The sequence below is a fragment of the Aulonocara stuartgranti genome (genome assembly GCF_965226115.1).
Source record: "Aulonocara stuartgranti genome assembly, chromosome: 7".
In the NCBI taxonomy this organism is placed as follows: domain Eukaryota; kingdom Metazoa; phylum Chordata; class Actinopteri; order Cichliformes; family Cichlidae; genus Aulonocara; species Aulonocara stuartgranti.
Window position 1 is genome coordinate 40213575 of NC_138945.1, and position 22756 is coordinate 40236330.

Genomic DNA, 22756 nt, shown 5'->3' on the forward strand with positions numbered 1-22756 from the left:
TTTTGTGTAATATCAGTGACTCACAATGATGACAGGAAGCTGCTAGAAGGTCACAGCTCGAAACCTTGGCCTTCCTGCTCCGGAGAGCAAAATGATGTGCCATACCTGCTGGTCTGCTGCTCTGAAGGCACACTGGGACGAAAAGCCAGATTAACAGATTGATCTGACCAGGAAGAATTATTCTGAAAATCCTGGAGATTCAACATCAGTCAGCTCAAAATGTGGCAGGTCACCACTGTGCACACTGCCACAAATCATCCAACATCACGAGCACATCTGGCATTTAATTTGTGTAAATGTTCACGGCTTCAGTCCCGAGCTGCAGGAGGCTTGTATTATCTCTCTGCAGGTTAGGATATTAGGGGTGTGTGTGTGTGTGTGTGTGTGTGTGTGTGTGTCAGATAAAGCCAGATCACAGTATTATTCTGCTGATGCCCTGAAAATGAAGTGAATGTAATCCAGGCACTGGCTATGGAGCGTGCTCAGTGTTGTTCGTGCAGCAGAGTGATGCATTGGGCGTGTCTCTGTTAGCGGCTGAATGATCAGCGCTCTGCAACAACAAACACCCAGGTGGAGCTGAGTGTCGGAGAGTACATTATGAAAAACATAAACAGAATTAGCATTCCTTATGAGAACATAAGGAATGCTAATTCAAAATGTGGAAACTAATGAGATTGTCAAAATAAAACGGGAAATAAAAAGCAACTCAAACGTGTTTTAGAACGGCAAGTTGTAACAGTACTGGAGGGCGTGTCACACGCTTCCTGAGGTCATCCGTCATCCACCCTCATCAGTACATCCATCCAAAGATGGAGAGCGCTAATCATTTCATAAAGTGCAGCTTAGAGTTATAAACAGAACACGTGGCTACAAGCTCAAACTAACCCAGTCCAGTTTTCACACAGTTTTCCATGGATGGAAAAAGATATTAAAATGATTTATAAACATGGTTTGAGTAAGAAACTGAATCCCGGCGGAGCTCGCGTGAACCTCCTCAAGCAGTCGCCGGCTGGGCTCTGAGCTGTTCGATGAGGAGGGAGCCATAATGATGATGAAGGAAAAAGGATGGCTGTGTCGATCTGCAGATGGCAGCTTTTCTTTGTTTGCCAGAGAAACACACGAGGGATCACACAGGAAGTGTGTGCGTGATTTTAATCGTATTTTTATCCACAGCGGAAACACAAACGATGAGGACGCCTTATAAATGGAGACGTGCACAGGAACGGCGTTCAGCCCTGCAGGAAACTGAAGTCAGAGAGCCGCCTGTGTGCAGCTCTGAGCTCAGACCTGTTACTGCTTTACAGAAATCTCGCCTTGTTATGAGTTCTAATAACAGTGGAGAGAGTAGAAGAAAAACGCCCTGCAGAGAACGAGAGCTGAGACACTGAACTAAACATCTCTGCCTCGACCTTTAACCTTTCACCTCCTATAACCATTTCCCCTTTTAAGTATCTTTATCAGCAGGTCATGCTTGAAGAAAATTCAGAGCTCTCGTCGTCATGAAATTCACCCCAGTAACACAAACACATCTATTCCTCCGCACTTTTAAATTACATAAAAATGAGGGGAAAAAATTATCCTGAATCTGAATCCAGGCTGAACTTTGACCTCAGAGACCCTCAGCTGTGTGCACTAGCTAAACCTGCAGCAAAACCCAGGACTGACCTTAGATGGCAAGATGGCGCCGGTGTGCATGGCTGACCGTCTCCGACCACGTCTTCGCCTTGGCGTTGTACTTCTCGTTGTTTTATCTTTGGTTTTATGTTCTCTAGGTGATTGTACACTAATAACTTATGACAGAGACACGCTCCTGAATCTTCGGTTTTCCTGTTCTCAACGACCTGACTGCCTTGGGACCGCCGGTGCCGCTATCCCCCTGATGCCTGTCTCCCCTACCTATGTGACCTATCCTCCTCTTCCCATGCTCCGTAGGAAACGCTTCAGGAAACGGGGTAGGAGGAGCGGCGTCCGTGTCCGCGTTAAGGCTTATATCAGAGCCATGGCTATGGACTTCCCTTCTACAAGCCGTGAGCTATCCTGTTTCTTCCACTATCTCAGCAGCCACTCTGCGGCTAGATTGCTAACCCACCGTTGGATTTGCTCCGTCGGCCTTCAAACCTACCCTGCTCGCCCAGTGGCTTACCACTCTGCCCGATTTTGGATAACACCGCCTGGCCGCGGTGTTCAACATAACAACCTTTGCTCCTTGCGACGGGCTACTACAAAGGTCCTGGCCCCCCGGATTCGGATGGCCTTATTTAATGTCAGGTCTCTTTCAAATAAGGCCTTCCTCCTAAATGACTTTTTTCGCACCTCGGGACTGGATGTCCTATTTCTAACGGAGACCTGGACTTCTCCGGGTGAGTTCATCCCCTTCTCTGAGCTTCTACCTCCTGACTGTGCCTTCTTTAGCTCACCTAGGCTAACTGGTAGAGGTGGTGGCTTAGCCTCGGTTTTCAATAATAAACATGATGCACGGCTGCTATCCTCTCCAACCTATTCCAGTTTTGAAGTTCAGCTATTGGAACTGACGGGCTCTCGGACCACTTTGTGTGTCGTGGTCTATCGTCCGCCTAAATATCATAAGATGTTTATCTCTGAATTTGCTGATTTTTTGGGATCCGTTCTTTTTAAATATGATTCTGTTATTGTTTCTGGAGATTTTAACATTCATGTCTGCTGTATGAATGACCAATTGGCTAAAGACTTTCTTGTGCTGACTGATTCTTTTAATCTTATTCAGTGGGTGAATGAGCCTACCCATGTTCAAGGCCACACCCTTGATTTGGTTTTTTCATTCAATGTGGACATTTGCATTAAGGAAATCAGGAATACTGGTCTCTCTGATCATTCCCCGTTCATCTTCGATGTAGACCTGGGTGATACTGGACAATACCTAAACTCTCCTCTTTATCCTACGCGCACTATTAATGCCAATACTGTGGTCAACTTTACTACGTCTTTTGTTAACTCCCCATTTAGTATGCTGGATTGTTCTTCCCCACACACACTTGAGAACTCTACTAATACTCTTTTTACCACCTGTTCCTCGATTCTTAACATTGTTGCACCCATCAAAATGAAACGCCCTAGAACTTTCTCACAATGCTGGTTAAATGATTCTGTTCGTGCCCTACGACGTATATGTCGGCGTGATGAGAGGAAGTGGAGGAGTGATAGACTTCAGTCTTCTTATGATATTTTACGTATTAGCCGCTCGAAGTTCCAAACTGCTGCCAGAACGGCTAAAGCGGCTTTTCTCTCTAAAATTATTACCACTAATGGTGATAATCCACGAATTCTATTTAAAATTTTTAACTCTGTGGTGAACCCCCGTCCCTCTATGCCACTGCTGTCTTCCCCGGGTCTTTGTGGAAAATTCTCAAACTATTTTTTAGATAAAGTTTTATCCCTTAGATCTATTCTTCCTCTGGTGACTGATTGTATGTCTACTCCTGATTGTTCGGCCACTTTTTATCAATTTGAACCCGTTTCTCTCTCCACTCTGAAGCGTCTAATTGATAAACTGAACAATACTAACTGTGTACATGATGCTCTCCCATCCCGTATTGTTAAGGATTGTTTCAGTGTAATTGGACCTTGTTTATTGTCCATATTGAACTTCTCCTTGCTTTCTGGCTATGTACCTTCAGCTCTCAAGCATGCCATAATCCAACCTGTTCTAAAAAAAAGGAACCTTGAGCTTAGTGATTTTGCCAATTTTAGGCCAATTTCTAAGCTTCCCTTTCTGGCTAAAATACTTGAGAAGGTGGTTCTGCTCCAACTGCAGACCTACCTTGATGAGAATAATATAAATGATAAATTTAAATCGGCCTTCAAACAACATCACAGCACAGAATCAGCATTGCTTCGTGTTTTCAATGATCTCCTACTAATGGCTGACAACGGACGCCCCTCAGTCTTAGTGCTTTTGGATCTATCATCGGCATTTGACATGGTTGACCATAATATCTTATTAGCGAGACTTGAGCACACTGTAGGCATCAAGGGCGCTGCCCTGGATTGGTTTAAATCCCATCTCTCCAATCGGCTCTCTACGGTACATCTGGCTACATCCTCTTCCTCGGCTGTACCTGTTTGCTGTGGTGTCCCCCAGGGATCTGTGCTGGGCCCTACCCTTTTCTCATTATACTTGCTTCCTTTAAGTGCCATCTTTGAGAAATACCATATTGCTTATCACTATTATGCAGATGATATCCAGCTCTATTTTGAGCTAAACGACGATCTTCCTCTGTCTCTGAATAGCCTCCGAGAATGCATGTCTGAGGCCAAGAAGTGGTTGTTGTCGAATTCTCTTATCCTTAATGAGAAGAAAACCGAGATTATGATTTTTGGTAGTAATGCCCTTCGTGCCAAACTCCGGGATGCCTTTGGTTTTCTTAGTTGTTCTCTCTCTGATACTGTCAGGAATCTGGGTGTCTTATTTGACAGCTCCTTTTCACTTGACAAACAAGTGTCTGCTGTTGTCAGATCTAGTTTTTACCAGCTTCGTCTTATCTCTAAGGCTAGGCGCTATATCCCGCATAAAGATCTCGAAAAGCTCATCCACGCCTTTGTAACGTCGAGGCTAGACTATTGTAATTCACTTTATTGTGGTCTCCACTCTTCCCTTTTACAGAGATTACAGACAGTTCAGAATGCTGCAGCTCGCATTCTAACCAAAACCAGCAAGTTTGCCCACATTACTCCTGTCCTTGCCGATCTGCACTGGTTGCCTGTCAAATATCGTATTCAATTTAAAATTTTGTTGTTTACTTTTAAAATTACTAACAACACTGCACCCAGCTACCTTAAGGACCTTTTAAACCCTTATGCTCCTGCTAGGGCTTTAAGGTCATCGTCACAGTTACTGCTGGCTCAGCCCAGATCTCGACTTAAGACTAGAGGTGATCGATCGTTTGCTCTTGTTGCACCTGTGCTGTGGAACAATCTCCCGATTGGCATCCGGGCATCTGATTCTATTCATTCTTTTAAATCACAGCTTAAAACATATCTTTTTAAACTTGCCTTCTCCACCTTTTAATTGCTGGTTTGTTTGTTTGTTTGTTTGGTTGCTGTGACCTATTGACCTCTTGTATTAATTCCCTCCTATCTTTCTATTGGTGTCTTTTATTATGGTGGTACAGCTTTTATCTTGCTATTACCCATGTGCTGTAGTCATTCTTATTGGTAGCTTTTATCTATGAACATAACTCGTTATTTTTTATTTTTTTTATCCGTTATCAATGTTTGAACCTTTTATTGTTTTATGTAAAGCACTTTGGTATGCCCAAGGCTTTTAAATGTGCTCTATAAATAAAGATTGTTGTTGTTGTTGTTGTTAAACTGTAGTTTACAGAGGAGGACCAGGCGCCCCCTGCTGGTGGGACTCTGCTCTGCAGCATGAAGTCACAGCTGGACGTTGCTGCCACCTTGTGGCCGAATTCATAAAAGCTTCTGCTGCTGCAGGTTCTTACTAAAGACAAGTAAATGGAGTTTAGTGTGAAGGATTATTGTTGCCTGTAGATGTCTGTGAGTCTTCAGTTATTTAAATTTGTGCCAGCAGTTTATTATTAAAAAAAACAACTACAAATCTAGAGGCGAGAACAGGAGAAACTTCCAGAAGCTGGAGGCGGATTTGCCTTGAGATCTGTCTGACTGGCAGATCAGTGTCCACCCAGCATCCTGGTCCAACATCAGATAATTTATTGTTTTATATCTGAAATGCTGGAGGAGAACTTTTCCTCCCTGATAACAGCAGAGCAGCTGCCTCTTCTGTTCCTAAAACCAGAGCATCCTGCTTTCTGTACGTGTGATGGTTTCTCTGTGATGTTTTGGGAATGTCCTACTTCCTCTGTTTCCTGTTTCCTGTATTAAAGCGTCTTTGATGTTCTCGCTGTTGCAGGTGAGCTGCTGAGCCAGCCGCGGCCCGAAGGCCTCACCGAGATCGTCTGTCCAAAGAATGGCTCGGAGCGGGTCAACGTGGCCCTCGTTTACCCCCCGACCCCCACCGTGCTCAGCCCCTGTCTCAAATGAAGCCCCGCCCACCCATCTACACCGACCTGGCTCGTCTTCACTGCGTCACCAGAGCCTCCACCTCCGACCTCCGGCTTCCATCGTCTGTCACCTTTCTGAGCCACCAACCACCACTTCGCGTCCTCCACAGTCAGAGCGAGCGGCTCGACGGGTCTCTGCTTCACGTGTACGTCAGTAATTACAGAACACAGCAGCGAAGGTCAGAGATCACCAGATGCACTTTTTTTGTTTTGTTATGTTTGTATTTTTGTTTACAAACATTCAGGTGATACAAATAAAAATAATGATTTCGTTTATCAGCTCCATAAAAACAACGGACACTGCGATGGATAGAAAACCTCCACATTTTATAATCTGTAAAACCAAACATTCGGTTTAATCAGGTTATTTATTTTTTATATTTCAAAAAATTAATAATAAAAATAAATTAATAATACTGTATGAACAAGTATTACTTGTATTGTGATATTACACTGAGGAGAGTGTGACCTGAGTTTTTCCTTCCCACTGTCACCAAAGCGCTTGGTCACAGGGGGCCGTCTGATTGTTGGGGCTTCACTGTATTGTTGTAGAGTCTTTATCTTATCTTAACTGTTGTTGTGATTTGAAGCTTTATGATTCAAATTAAATTGAAATTAATTTTTTTTACTATTATTTTTATATTTCAAAGTATAAAAAAGTATATGTTTTATACAATGACCGTACTCTGTCGTGTTCCTGAGTTCATTTTTCCTTTTGAAGTTTTATTTGCTTTTCTTATTTTTCTTACTTTGATTTTATGTAAACGTTGCTACAGTTACATTTTTTACGTGACCGTCAGACCGAGTGAATTAAATACTCTTTGATTTCACCTGGCGGCTATTTAACTTCCTGTTTGTGTTGCAGGTCTCTGACGCCTCTTCACGTCGCACTGAGCGGTATCTGAAGAGCTTCAGTGAGCCCGACGCGATCCACACAGTCTGTAGCATCTAATGAGGGTTCCTCCTCCTCGGTCCCGTTACCGAGTCGCGCTGCTTCACACGTTTCTCTCTGAACAGTAACGCCCACTTCCTCCTGTGTGAATCTACGGCTGTAAAGACTGAAGGACATTTGGATTTTCACTTATTTCGTACAGTTTGTCGGGAGGAGTCTGTGAAACTGAGGTTCGGGTCGCCGCTGGAGACACAGAGCGACTCTGATCACGACGCGCTCTGCGGGAGATCTCAGGTGATGATGGGACAGACGCAGTTACAGCATCAACGCTGTATCAAGCATCAGGAAGTGTTCATTTCACACAGACAATGGAAAATATCAGCAACTCACACATGACTGTGAGAAAATAATGGGAAATAATGCTTACCAATGGGAAACAGTGGGATTTAATGGTTAGCAATACAAAAATACAAAAGCAATGGGAAAACAATGCAAAGCAGTGGGAACAACGGCTAACAATGGGGATAAATGGATAATAACGTTTCACAATTAGAAAATTGATGGAAATTAAAGGTAACAATTACAAAACTATTATGGGTTCAAAATGCAGAAATCGTGAAAATTAATGATTCACAATTTAAAAATGAGGTTACTAGCTAACAGTGTAGAAACTGTTAGCTGTGCAGAAATAATGAGAATTACTGTTTCACAATTAGAAAACATTGTAAATGATTGGTGATGGGCTCTGTTAGCTCTGGGAGAATGGGGATGAGCTAACGGGGAAACGCATAAGTCTTAAAACCACAGGTGACAAAAACAGCAGGAAGTTCAACCATTTTTCCTCTGGCGTGTTTTACCCTATTAGTGACCTTAATTAATAAATGAACTTAAGTTCATGAAATAAGTAAAAGAACAAAGTTGTAGAAGCTCTGAGAGCATCAGGGCTTTGAGGGGGACATTTTTTCTTTTACTGTCTCTCCTTCTCTGATGTTCATCAAATTAGGTTCAGTTCATCTCCCATGAAACCCATGAAAAAAGCAGCACTAGTAGGACCATGTAGCCGTTCACTGAACATTTCTTTTTTTGTTATTATCTCGTGAATATATTTCTCCTAAAACATTTCGGGCTGGGACAACAACAGTCACACAATCACATATTATCATGTGTGCAACTATAAACACAATCACAGTGTTTAACCGTGTGACACAAACATTATTCACGACACACTGTAACAGAACTGAACAGGTAACGAGGTTTTAGAGAGAATTTATTTAAAAAAATAAAAAAAAAAAATTTTTTTTTTAACTTGAAGATGATGAAACTGATTTTTTTCAGCCGTGAGAAACAGGAATGCTGAGTGTGGAGATCCTCTGACTGAGCTGCTCAAACATTTCCACAGTGTGGGGTGTGCAATGGTGTGGGGCTGCTGAGGTTTCGGAGCCTGTGGTCTGCACTCGCTCTCAGACACACTGTGATGAACACACTGATGTGAAGGTAGCAGATGAGCCTTCGGGCCGAGGATGTGGCACGTGTACAGATATTTGTGCGTCTTCTAATGAAACCACAGTGATTTCTACATGTTGAACTTCTTTTCACTGTCTGATGAAAACACTGACACGTGCTGATGGGAAAATGTTGTTGTTTGTAAATAATATCTTTATTTTTGTATGTTGGCCTGAGGTGTCGTCACTCGAGCTTTGACTTTCTTTACAGTGCAATGATGTGCATGACTCACTGTGAGGCTGCACACGGGGTTTTCTATGTAGCTCCGTCCAGCGTCTCACAGTTCATCATGAAATACCAAATAAACAATGACTGCTTTAATACCTGCAGGCCATGTCATTCATTCACACTCTAAACACAGTTTCACCTTTTCACTGGGTAAATGTACAGTTTGTAGGTCACAACTGCACAAACAAGGTCCAGAGGCCCAGTTCAGTTTAGAATTCAATCAGGAGAAGCCTAGCAGTCAACTAGCAGCTACAACCAGCTGTGTCGCCATCCACCTGTCAGTCAAAAGGCCACACCCCCAATAATGCAAACTTTAAGCCTTGATACAGTTTAAACAGGTGAGTTCTAGTTATTTCTGCTGTAAAGTTTCAACATGGGTCTCATTGCTGCCTCTTCTGGATATCAGAGGAACTGCAGTTTTTTGTGCCACCGCTTCATTTATGAACTCTTGGGTGGAGCATTTTTGTGCAGCAGATAACTGGAGGAGTCCTTGGAGTGAATACAAGCACTTATATTTTTAAAATGAAAAATCATCAGACACTTGAAATTCCTCATAAAGCATTTTGTTTCCAGCTTGTGAAAAAAAAAAGACCACCACTGAATCAATTTTAACTATAATTTCTCTTCCCCACTAGAGGGAAATCAAGTAAAGTAAAATCAGGAAAACACATTATGACACATTATTTTAATAAAGTCATGCTAAGATTTACCTTCATACTACGAATATTTTTTGAGTTCAGGCCCTCCGAATACACACGAGTGGTTCCAGAATCAGTTCTTTAGCATTAGCAGCATTTTTCATTTCATAAGTCGAGTAGATATCCACACAAAAACCTTTAAAATGTCAAAAACTGTTTCACTCCTCCTGTCACAGCCTCAGTGTGGGGGATTTATCACAGTGGGAGTAACCTACAGCAGTTTCATGTCTGTGACATTGAAGAACAGAAGCTAACGCTGGTAGTTTGATCTGTTTATCATCATTCACAAAGTGCATTCTGGGCACAATTACATTTTAAGGCTGTAAAACCCCTCACTACACATTTTATACACTGTTCTCAGACAGGCATCAACATTTTCACACTTTTCTTATTTTCTTATTTAACCACTCTCAAAGTTCAAACCTACGCAGAAAAATAAGTCCAGTATTACAGAATGAAACCAAAGATCAAACCCTGTTTTCACGTCCAGAATATGGGAACAGAGCAGCTGTGAGAGAATTCAACAGCAACGATATGGTACGGAAGTAGAGGAAGCAAGAAGAATGAGTTAATAATCTGAAAAATACAGTAACTCCTACATTCTGTTAGCATGTCCAGAAGTCCAACTTTTTGTGCAATGCTTAGCATCTTCCTCTGCCTTCGACGGTGCAACACATTTCGTCAACATTGTTGTTTATTGGAGAGAAAACTTACAACATACAGTACAGCACTTTATGTAAATTTGACAAGTTAAACACATTCTGTACTGTACAGGCGACACAGCACGGAGATTGATTGACAATGCTCTACAGCCAATCAGGACGTAGAACACAATGAGCTGTAAAAAACAAAACAAAAAAACAAAAAAAAACATGAATGAGAGGCAGAAGACGACTGTAGTTCTTATTAACAGGGTATTGCCGACTTTTGTCTGTATGTCATATTTATGATTAAAAACTAATTTAATCAAATTAGATATTATAATTTTTCATATGGGAATTGATCCTGCAACATGAAATGCTGGTATTGGAAGTATCGATATTCCTCAGTCAGTGAGTGAGACAGTAGACTGCGGTGAGAATGAGAGTCCAAGTGCATCGTAAAAACATGTAAATATGACTGACAACTGTAAACGAAGCAGCATCTCGCTCCAGCTTAAAGAAGAAGCAGATACTAACTAAGATGAGAAACTGCATCAGCTCATCAAGCTGAGGCATTTGATTATTCTGAATGTCAACCTGAGGACATACTGTTTGGCTGCTGAGTTTGGTTCTGTTTCTCTTCTGTGGATTTGTTTGCAGTGCTTTGTTTTTGTGTTGAATTAAAATCAAAAGTTTGATTAAAATATTATACAAAAGTAAGAATGCCTGCTTTTCTAACAGAACAAATACACAATATTAGGCAATTATAAGGCATCTCATAAAAACACTAAATGCAAAAGGGTTTATCAACACACAGAGCATTCATATTTGTCAAATATGAGGCTACAGATGATAATAAATTAAGAGCCATTTGGGAGCCAAAACTGCCAGCTCTTCTTTGAGATTCGAGCCACAAGAGCTGGCTCTCTGAAAAGAGACAAACTTCCCATCACTATTATCGTGTTTACGTCATAATCATGGCGTAACCGCGGGATAACAATTTTTCTCGCGTATTTTGTGTGTGTGTGAAATACCACCCCCTGCTGTCCATTCCGCTTCACTGCGCCCCGAGCACCGTCCTCCTCCTCCTCACCGCCAGGGGGCGGTAACCCTCACAGGAAGGCAGAAGTAGAGGAGCGCCGTCCGGGATACTTCCTCTTCCTTCCGCGGCCTCAGAGGTAGGAGTTCTGTCCCGCTCACGAAGCGGAGAATCCATGTTAAATCTGAGTAAAAATACTGCATCCTGCGCTGCAAGCATCTGGATCGTGTCAGCTGTGTGTAAATGTGTGCGCTGATGGTTGAATTGTGTGTCTGGAGCCATTAAATGAAGTTTTATGAAGATATTTGCGGAGACGCCGGGTTGGTGGCTCCGGCGGCTGTCCGCCATGTTGGCTCCGTGTGGCGTGGATAGGAGTTGTAAAGCGGCCCTAGCAGCTCCTTTTCTCCGTGTTTGTGGGGTTTAAATCTGTTTAACGTCACCTGAGACGGTGCTGTCTAAGATGGTCTTACCTGCTGTGTGCTAGCCTGAGGAAACTAACGTGTGCCTCTTCTTACAGATATCTGACAATGGTCCGCTACTCTCTCGACCCCGAGAACCCGACTAAATGTGAGTAAAGGTGAACTTCAGCTATGTGTGGGGGTTAGCTGGTGGCTGTGATGACCTCTTAGGACACCTTTGGATTCCACATGAAAACAAACTAATGACACAACTGAGCTGCCGCACTCACTGGTGGAGTGATCCGGGTCTTTGCTGGGGGTGCTAACGGCTTCTCTCTGTGTTTCAGCATGCAAGTCGAGGGGATCCAACCTCCGGGTGCACTTCAAGGTAAGAGTCCACATGTGGGCACAGACAAAGGGGATCACAGGGTTCATCTGTCATCTCACGCGTGTCCATGTTAAAGTAGATTCTCTCAGGTGTAAAGGTGTGTAGAGGCTCAGAGTAGGTTACATGAGCAGCAGCAGGCTTCTGAATCTGGGCTCTAATAACTCATTAAACACACGTGGATGTGGGTTCAGAGTTAATATGGTGCTCTGACTCAGTAGAGAAAAATGATCCAATTTTACTTCAGTCATGAAACTGAATGGCTCGTTGCCGCGGGAGTGATGGGAGATGCACTGAAATGTTTTATACTCTTGCATTATGTCTATCTGTGATCCCAGCCAATAGAAACACTGTACTGTAGCTAGTTTATTTCACGCAGACACGTTTGTCCCCCCCAGTTTTTCCACTTCCTCACACCCAGTTTGAGTGATCCTTACATTGATGCTGTGGTTAATCGTCCTGATAGAAGTGATTATGGTTCTCTCACTGATACATGTAAAAACCACACAGGAGGAGTCAGTGGTGTTTATGAGCTGTCTGTGATGTGTAGTTAAATATCCTTCGAGGTTGTTGTCTCGCTGAAGCATAAACCTCAGTGAGGTCTGTTCATTAGAGCTTCAGGTAACAGCATGAGCCTGGTTTCTGTGAACAGCCCAGTTTGTTTGGAGCTCTGCTTCAGCTGCAGAATGTGTGAGATGTCTGAAAATAACTGGTGACACTTTTAATCTCTCTTTTGAATACAGGTGTAATCCTCCCGTAATTAAATAGAATTTCTGTGTATATAATTTGAAGTTAATATTTAAGCTCAGGTACTTAAAGCTCTGCTCCCGAGGATAAGGAGTGAATAAGTCAGGATTTTCCAGGAAAAATAAATTACTGTGAATGGCTTGAGTAACTTTTGTGTGTTTAGAAATGTTGAATAGACAATCTGCTGTGATTGAATGAGCTGCTGGTCTAATGTTTATGTCAGTGGGAGGAGCTCTAGTTTTAAAGATGGCTGCAGTGCTCCTAGGTTTGTTTGGCTGTGGATTAAAGAGACTTGGTTTTCTGTCGAATCGATCAGATCGCAGAGATTCTCTGATGGTTTGTTTGCCTCCCCTAAAATCTATAAACACATTCAACTTTCATTAAATCTAATGTGACGGCCGAGGCCCTCAGAACTGACCCGACATCTGGACGTCATGCTGATGTCATGAAGGTTACGACATAAAGGTGCCACTTTGTTGATCCGGTCTCTGACCCGTCTGTGTCCTCACTTTCAGAACACCCGTGAGACGGCCCAGGCCATCAAAGGCATGCACATTCGCAAAGCCAACAAGTACCTGAGGGACGTCATCGTCAAGCACCAGTGCGTCCCCTTCCGCCGCTACAACGGCGGCGTTGGCCGCTGTGCTCAGGTGAGGTCCCAGCGAGCGTGGCATCACTCTGACAGCTGCAGTGATGACCTTCTTAGGACACCTTTGGATTAAAGATGAAACTAAATCTAGTAACCTGAGCAGCAGCGAAGGCGGCCAGAGTTACCCCGCCTCTGAGCTCTGAGGCATGGTCTAAAAGCACCTTTGATGTTTTCTGTTTTCAGGCCAAACAGCACGGCTGGACCCAGGGACGCTGGCCCAAGAAGAGTGCCGAGTTCCTCCTGCACATGCTCAAGAATGCCGAGAGCAACGCTGAGCTGAAGGTGAGGTCATGAGGAGGTGAGGGGCCAACGGGTGTAGCAAGCAGACAGAGAGATGGACTCCCTGGAACACACTTTTATATTGAAAGGATCGATACCAATTTAGTCTGAAGGTCACACCCGTCTGTCTGCAGCTTTAAACACCTGAAACTGTGCTAGTGATGTGCAAAGTAGTTTGTGTGATCGAATTGTTGTTAGTTTTCTAAATGTGGCGTCTCTTAAGTAGTGTGCATGTCAGCGTCGCATTAATGAAAAATACTTGTTTATTTTAAGACTAAAGTCCAAATGTTGGACTGTTCTGCAAATGAGTTAGCTGTCTTATGTCTGTGATGAGTCGTAGCTCGTCTGTATGGCATGAGCTGTAACATCCATCCTGCTGTTTCCCAGACGCAGCTTTCTGTACTGCCTCTGTGACGTCCTTGAACTCATCACGCTGTTTTTATGAACTAAAGGAGCCGTGGCAGCTTTGACTTATCGACACTTTAATCTCACATTTTAACTTGGTTCTCAAACTGAACACTAATATTTTTCTCTCAATGACACTCGTCGTGCGTTTCAACTTCTTAAACGTGACAGAGTATGCACATTTGATCTAAATCTATTGAGCATATCTGGATTTTGTTGGTCCAACAGAAAGCAGGTCCCTGAGGACACTGGCTTTGATTTCATGAAGTTATGACACAAGAGCGTTCTTTAAGTTTAAAATGATTATCTGCATCGTGACATCAGCCTACAGGTGGCGATCACAGGCAGGCTTTAGGGAGGCGAGCTTCCACATGAGGGCAGGCAGAGACGTTGAGATGACCCTGAGCTCGGTTTCAGCTCTGTGGAGCTGGTTGTTGTTGAGCTGATCGGTGAGCAGCAGATTGCAGTGATGACCATTTAGGACACCTTTGTATTAACCATGAAAAGAACAATTACAGTCTGAGCAATCTGAGAATCACAGACAGCTGGAACGAGAGGACAACACCACTTTAATGATCACATGCTTCAGGCCTCAGTTTGATTGATGTCTGAGCATCTATTGATCTGCAGTTGGTTTCTCGGGTGACGTTTAGTCTTCATCTCCAAATGTTTGGAAGCAATAGGTGAACCAATCAGAGCCTTTGATTAATAAATGATTAATATCTGATGATTTGAGCTCTGAAAGGATCGATGGAGTCCTATTTTCTCGTGGTGGTTCTGACCCGTGTTTGTGCTTTCAGGGTCTGGACGTGGACTCTCTGGTCATTGAGCACATCCAGGTAAACAAGGCGCCAAAGATGAGGAGGCGTACGTACCGCGCCCACGGCCGCATCAACCCCTACATGAGCTCGCCGTGCCACATTGAGATGATCCTGACAGAAAAGGAGCAGATCGTCCCCAAGCCCGAGGAGGAGGTCGCCCAGAAGAAAAAGGTGAGAACGTGGAGAGGGAAGAGCGAGGGGTGGGGCTTCAAACATGCAGCACGGAGCGAGGTTAGGGGAATTAAAGTTGGCTTAGTCTCTTGGGACCTGGAGAGCTGTGATTTCCCTTTTACTGAAGGTCCCATGAATGCCACAGCAAACACAGTGAATCCTGCTCCTCTGGCTGCACATCTGAACCCGTCACCTTCCTCCTCTTCATCATCTGTCGCAGTGATGACTCCTTAGGACACCTTTGGATTCTCCATGAAAACAACCCTGTTAAAACTGAGCGACTGTTGGCCAAGGCAGCGGTGCAAACTCTCTGATCGATGATGTCATAACTCTGCCTCTCTCTTCTCTCTGCAGGTTTCACAGAAGAAGCTGAAGAAGCAGAAGCTGATGGCACGCGAGTAAAATTCTAATAAACCTGAAACTTGTTATGAGAGAAGACTCGGACTCGTTTCTTTCACCAAGCATACCTGAAAGCAATGTTCCTCCTTCAAAATAAACCTCAGCTGCTGCTTTAGCAGCTGATGGGTTATTCCTCTCTGTGCTTTTCAAAATAAAAGACCTTAAGCCTACTGTGACCTGTTTACAACCCTGAACGATTAAAATCAAGTTATCTTTTGTTTTACTGGACATGTACTTCACAGAGCTGAAAATGATATTCCAGCAGCAGATGCAGAATAAAAGTTTACAATAAACATAAATATTAATGCCACAGTGAGGGTCTGAACTGTGAGTGCAGCTGTTTATAACAATAACAATGAGCGTAAAGAGTTGAGGTATTGAAGCAGCATTCGGGTTCATCCACCTGTGGCAGGTGTTGAGCAAATGTGATTCTCTGACGATTTAGTGATTTAACTATAATTTTGATAAACAATTTTGTTGACTCTGAGTAGTAATATAGTAGTATAATTAAACAGTATTATTAACATTCAACATTTGCAATGAGTTAGAATTAACAATAACTGGAACTCAACTATCAGCACTCAAGTACCAGTTCTGTAATCAAGTATTGTCAAGGAAGAAATGCAACTGTAGTGGCCTCAGCTGCAGGTCATTTTCCATAAGTTCCTGGTACTGGCACTGGTGTCTTGGGAAAAATCCATCTTGTCTCACTTAACCCATTTTTTTAACTAATGCTGTGTTCTGGTAATTTGACAGCATACATGCTACTGCAAACAGTTGGTTGATATTGTAAACATGTGACATGGTAATGATGCTATCAAAAAGTTTGTTCTGTTTGATCCTCCTAATGACTCGCTCCACATGTACCCTGAGTCTGGCTATGGCCTGCGTCTCCTTAACCTGGTATGCTGGCATCTGCTTCTGCTTAGATAGAAAAGGTGGGCAGTACACTTTGCATTTACAACAATCTGTGATTAGGAAGCCCTTATCTACCATCACTGCCATGTCTTCAGTCAACTTCTCAGCAATGCCTGATTGTTTGAATAGTTCCTTGTCACTAACCGAACCAGCATACAGATTAGAGATGAATGTCACTGGACCATGTGGAGCTATGCCAACCAGGGCTTTCATCGTACAGTGGGATTTGTACGAAGAGTACATTTCACTTTGGAGAAGTGGTGAGGATGGTGTCTGACACCTCAGCTCTGTACAGTCAAGGATCATCTGGGTGTCTGAGAAATCTTTGAATTCCTCAGAGAGGTAGCGCGTCTGCACATGTAAGCCAGATGCATTGAGACCCCAGTGCAGTGGCAAGAAAAATTGTCCATGTTGCAATAATGCGGCTCACTGTGGACTGGTGTATGCTAAATCGATGTGCCAGGTCCCTCTCCTTCAAACCAACTGACAGGAAAACCAGGAAAAGAAAGAACTCGTCAATTGGCTGTAGCAGCTGCCTCTGAAAGGTGAAAACAAAAGGGAAAATGTTACTCCTTAAGCCATGAACTACAGGGAGTGCAGAATTATTAGGCAAGTTGTATTTTTGAGGAATAATTTTATTATTGAACAACAACCATGTTCTCAATGAACCCAAAAAACTCATTAATATCAAAGCTGAATGTTTTTGGAAGTAGTTTTTAGTTTGATTTTAGTTTTAGCTATTTTAGGGGGATATCTGTGTGCAGGTGACTATTACTGTGCATAATTATTAGGCAACTTAACAAAAACCAAATATATACCCATTTCAATTATTTATTTTTACCAGTGAAACCAATATAACATCTCCACATTCACAAATATACATTTCTGACATTCAAAAACAAAACAAAAACAAATCAGCGACCAATATAGCCACCTTTCTTTGCAAGGACACTCAAAAGCCTGCCATCCATGGATTCTGTCAGTGTTTTGATCTGTTCACCATCAGCATTGCGTGCAGCAGCAACCACAGCCTCCCAGACACTGTTCAGAGAGGTGTACTGTTTTCCCTCCTTGTAAATCTCACATTTGATGATGGACCACAGGTTCTCAATGGGGTTCAGATCAGGTGAACAAGGTGGCCATGTCATTAGTTTTTCTTCTTTTATACCCTTTCTTGCCAGCCACGTTGTGGAGTACTTGGACGCGTGTGATGGAGCATTGTCCTGCATGAAAATCATGTTTTTCTTGAAGGATGCAGACTTCTTCCTGTACCACTGCTTGAAGAAGGTGTCTTCCAGAAACTGGCAGTAGGACTGGGAGTTGAGCTTGACTCCATCCTCAACCCGAAAAGGCCCCACAAGCTCATCTTTGATGATACCAGCCCAAACCAGTACTCCACCTCCACCTTGCTGGCGTCTGAGTCGGACTGGAGCTCTCTGCCCTTTACCAATCCAGCCACGGGCCCATCCATCTGGCCCATCAAGACTCACTCTCATTTCATCAGTCCATAAAACCTTAGAAAAATCAGTCTTGAGATATTTCTTGGCCCAGTCTTGACGTTTCAGCTTGTGTGTCTTGTTCAGTGGTGGTCGTCTTTCAGCCTTTCTTACCTTGGCCATGTCTCTGAGTATTGCACACCTTGTGCTTTTGGGCACTCCAGTGATGTTGCAGCTCTGAAATATGGCCAAACTGGTGGCAAGTGGCATCTTGGCAGCTGCACGCTTGACTTTTCTCAGTTCATGGGCAGTTATTTTGCGCCTTGGTTTTTCCACACGCTTCTTGCGACCCTGTTGACTATTTTGAATGAAACGCTTGATTGTTCGATGATCACGCTTCAGAAGCTTTGCAATTTTGAGACTGCTGCATCCCTCTGCAAGATATCTCACTATTTTTGACTTTTCTGAGCCTGTCAAGTCCTTCTTTTGACCCATTTTGCCAAAGGAAAGGACGTTGCCTAATAATTATGCACACCTGATACAGGGTGTTGATGTCATTAGACCACACCCCTTCTCATTACAGAGATGCACATCACCTAATATGCTTAATTGGTAGTAGGCTTTCGAGCCTATACAGCTTGGAGTAAGACAACATGCATGAAGAGGATGATGTGGACAAAATACTCATTTGCCTAATAATTCTGCACTCCCTGTAGTAAAATTACGCTTTTCTTGGCTAAATGTTTTGTAATGGTTATGCATACCATACCGTACTATGGGGTAAACAATGAGGTGCTGTAGTACACAGGTGTATGTATGTAAAGGATGCTGAGTCCTTTAGCATACATCCTATTGTACATAATGTAATGTTATTGTACATAAATACATTAAAATTACACCTCTAGTTCTAACTACCAACAAACCCATAACCTACTGTTGATGTGCGTGCACGTGTCAACACTTCTTCGTTCCTATTGGCAGCTGACTTGGCTCTTGAAACCTGGATCATTTTATAGATGCAAGGCTCAATCAAAAACCAAAATGCCATCAAATGATCATAGCTTGGAAATCTATTCACGAGAGAGACATACATCGTGTCAATCATTAATTAACATTACACACTGACATAAAAATAATATAAACTGTGACAAATATGCTAATGGTATGCTGTATAACATAGTCTGATTAAGAGTCTATTTGGTGTTGTATTTTACCTGTAGCATTAGGATATCGTTTAAATACTAAAGCATCTACATGAAACATACAATCAGCAGAGAAAAAGTAAATTTCTATTGTGTTTCATTAAGACTGGAAACACTTTCGAAATTTAACTGATGGTGACCTTGGTATATTTTAAACAGTTAGCTTGAATAGAACTTAGGTGTACCTGGTATAGAATCGGATGTCAGTGTCGGAGCCAGCAAAACGCTGTAACCCAAATTCTCGCTGGACACGTAACTCCTGTATTTCCTTCCTCAGAGTCTCCACGTCTTCGGACAGGTCTTCTGCAGCTGATGCAGATATGTCTAATGCAGACGGCTCAGGGACTGAGCAGTAGTCATGATCTCTTGTAAGACTGTGCTCTTCTTGATCGTCAGGAGGAACTAGTTCAAGGCGTCGCTCCGTTCTCTCCCAAACACTACGCCGCGGTGGTTCAACTTTATAGCCATTCCACTCAAAAAGTGTTGGTACAGCACCTTTAATAAGCCACCTTCGACCATCGAGGGTTGTTGGCTCTATGAGTTGATCACTGGCGAAATGTCTGCTGCAGACCCTGGTGTGAGAGGTAATTGTGAAATGATGTATGTTTACCAGCCATTGTCTTCTCAAGTCAGAATGGGTCGGAACACCATGAAAACTTAGTATGCCGTTAAATTTGGCTGAAGCCGAACAAAGTGGGACACAGCAATGCTCGGAGTATTTCTTCTGCTGTTTTTGAAAATATTCTGTTTTAAATACTTTCCTTTTTATACTCATTCTGAAGTGACGTTAGCATAGCTACCGATAGATAAACAAACATACCGGAAACGCCCAAGCGGTAGTATTTGGAAACGGAAATACGTCACATGCCGTAGTGCAAGTAGTCCATTACCAAGAATAGAGAGGGGACAGCCTAACATATGAAACAGGAAGAAAAAAAAACCCGCAGTGTAATCTATTTATTTCAACAAAGTAACTGTATTCTGAATACCACCTTTTCCAAATGGTAACGTAACGGAATACAGTTACTCAAATGTTGTATTTTAAATACGTAATGCCGGTACATGTATTTCGTTAATCCCCAACACTGATTTTACACCCCATTCCTACAACAGTGCTAAAAGAAGTCCTGCCATTAATTAATTGAAGCCTCCAGCTTTCTGGCCTCTAGCTCACCTTGGAATGGTTCGCAGCTGACTGTGAAGCGGTGGGAATGAGAATCAGCAAATCTGAGACCAATGTCCTCAGCCAGAAAAGGGTGGAGTGCCCACTCCAGGTCAGGACGAGTTTCTGCCCCAAGTTGAGGAGTTTAAGTATCTCAGGGTCTTGTTCACGAGGGATGGGAGAAGGGAGCGGGAGATCGACAGACGGATTGGTGCTGCAGCTGCAGTGATGCGCACGCTGCACCGGTCTGTTGTGGTGCAGAGAGAGCTGAGCGTAAAAGCAAAGCTCTCAATTTACCGGTCGATCTACGTCCCTACCCTCACTTATGGTCACGAGCTGTGGGTAGTGACCGAAAGAATGAGATTGCGGATACAAGTGTTGGAAATGGGCTTCCTCCAAAGGGTGGCTGGCCTCTCCCTCAGAGATAGGGTGAGAGGTTCAGCTATTCGAGAGGGGCTCAGAGTAGAACCGCTGCTCCTCCACCACATCGAAAGAAGCCAGTTGAGGTGGTTCAGGCATCTGACAACGATGCCTCCTGGGTGGGGTGTTCCGGGCATTTCCCACCGGGAGGACCCGGGGCAGACCCAGGATATGCTGGAAAGATTTTATCTCTCGGCTGGCCTGTGAACGCCTCGGTGTTCCCCCGGACAAGCTGGAGGAAGTGGCTGGGGAGAGGGAGGTCTGGGCTTTTCTGCTTGGGCTGCTGCCCCCGCGACCCGGCCCCGGATAAGTGGAATAAAATGGATAGATGGATGGATCTTTAATATGATCAACACATCTCTTATAATCGGCTGTGTACCACAGGCCTTAAACCGTTACTTAAAAATCCATCTCTTGACCCAGCAACTTAGGTAATTAAAGGCCAATCTCCAACCTTCCTTTCATCTCAAAAATCCTTGAAAGAGTAGTTGTTAAACAGCTAACTGATCAACTGCAGAGGAATGGTTTATTTGAAGAGTTTCAGTCAGGTTTTAGAGCTCATCACAGACAGAAACAGCTTTAGTGAAGGGTTACAAATGATCTTCTTATGGCCTCTGACAGTGGACTCATCTCTGTGCTTGTCCTGCTAGACCTTAGTGCAGCATTCGATACTGTCGACCATAATATCCTATTAGAGCGATTAGAACATGCTGTAGGTATTACAGGTACTGCGCTGCAGTGGTTTGTATCATATCTACAGTGGCTTGCAAAAGTATTCGGCCCCTTGAACTTTTCCACATTTTGTCACATTACAGCCACAAACATGAATCAATTTTATTGGAGATTTACTGGATTCCATTGCAATGTCTCTACCAGCTTTGCACATCTACAGACTGAAATCCTTGCCCATTCTTCTTTGGAAAGCAGCTCAAGCTCAGTCAGATTAGATGGACAGCGTTTGTGAACAGCAGTTTTCAGATCTTGCCACAGGTTCTCGATTGGATTTAGATCTGGACTTTGACTGGGCCATTCTAACACATGGATGTGTTTTGTTTTAAATCCTTCCATTGTTGCCCTGGCTTTATGTTTAGGGTCGTTGTCCTGCTGGAAGGTGAAGCTCCGCCCCAGTCTCAAGTCTTTTGCAGACAGGTTTTCTTCCAAGATTGCCCTGTATTTGGCTCCATCCATCTTCCCATCAACTCTGACCAGCTTCCCTGTCCCTGCTGAAGAGAAGCACCCCCAGAGCATGATGCTGCCACCACCATATTTGACAGTGGGGATGGTGTGTTCAGAGTGATGTGCAGTGTTAGTTTCCCGCCACACATAGCGTTTTGTATTTTGGCCAAAAAGTTCCATTTTGGTCTCATCTGACCAGAGCACCTTCTTCCACATGTTTGCTGTGTCCCCCACATGGCTTGTGGCAAACTGCAAACGGGACTTCTTATGGTTTTCTGTTAACAATGGCTTTCTTCTTGCCACTCTTCCATAAAGGCCAACTTTGTGCAGTGCACGACTAATAGTTATCCTATGGACAGATTCCCCCACCTGAGCTGTAGATCTCTGCAGCTCGTCCAGAGTCACCATGGGCCTCTTGGCTGCATTTCTGATCAGCGCTCTCCTTGTTCGTCCTGTGAGTTTAGGTGGACGTGTCATGAATAGGCTGTGTGCAGGCAGGATGAGGACCCAAACGCAAGCACACGGAGGCAGGAATGAACTCAAAACAGTTTTATTGCTGACGGAAGTTAAGACGATGCAAAATAATATGAAACTAAACTGGGAAGTCATAAAGGAACTGACTCATGAGGAAACACACGGAAGGGCACACAGTCATGAGGGAGAACACGACACTGAACTGAGGGAGACGCGGACATAAATACACAGAGGGTTAATGAGGGAAGTGGGAGCACACGGGAAACACAGCTGACACAGATAATCATAATGAGACAGGGCAGGAGTGAACACAACATGACGCATACTGACGAGAGACTGTAAAACAGGAAGTACACAGAGGTTCAGACAGGAGGAGAGAGAGCACAGGGAGAGCACAGACATAACGGGCTGGGGAAAACATGGAATAAAACACAAGGAGGGGAAACGAGGGCTCACAGATACATAGAGGGGCACACAGGGGGTAATCAAATAAGGAACATCTTAACAGAACAACCTAGGGACCAAGGCATAAATAAGGAACAAAATACAAAACACACGAAAACTAAGAATACTGGGCCAACATGGCTCAGGACCATGACAGGACGGCCTTGTCTTGGTAGGTTTACAGTTGTGCCATACTCCTTCCATTTCTGAACG

General features: G+C 43.5%; 2 protein-coding genes and 1 long non-coding RNA gene across 3 annotated transcripts in view; 2 read left to right on the forward strand and 1 right to left on the reverse strand.

Moving 5' to 3' along the window:
* The window catches only part of mfhas1 (multifunctional ROCO family signaling regulator 1), a 37684-nt gene extending 28912 nt beyond the window's left edge, over positions 1-8772 (forward strand). The window contains 3 exon segments of the mRNA XM_082542870.1: positions 5906-5997; positions 6000-6235; positions 6922-8772. Coding sequence (XP_082398996.1) covers positions 5906-5997; positions 6000-6235; positions 6922-6961 — 368 coding nt within the window. The 3' untranslated portion in view covers positions 6962-8772.
* A 2372-nt stretch (positions 8773-11144) lies between these two features.
* On the forward strand, positions 11145-15348 carry rpl17 (ribosomal protein L17). The gene is made up of 7 exons (XM_082540578.1): positions 11145-11196; positions 11575-11624; positions 11803-11843; positions 13103-13237; positions 13420-13518; positions 14721-14912; positions 15267-15348. The coding sequence occupies exons 2-7, from the start codon at positions 11585-11587 to the stop codon at positions 15312-15314; spliced, it is 555 nt and encodes a 184-aa protein (XP_082396704.1). The 5' UTR covers positions 11145-11196; positions 11575-11584; the 3' UTR covers positions 15315-15348.
* A 117-nt stretch (positions 15349-15465) lies between these two features.
* On the reverse strand, positions 15466-19726 carry LOC309710805. The gene is made up of 3 exons (XR_014277808.1): positions 19053-19726; positions 18600-18735; positions 15466-16767 (listed from the first exon to the last, which is right to left on the reverse strand). It is a non-coding gene; the product is annotated as an uncharacterized lncRNA (long non-coding RNA).
* Between the last annotated feature and the right edge of the window lie 3030 nt (positions 19727-22756).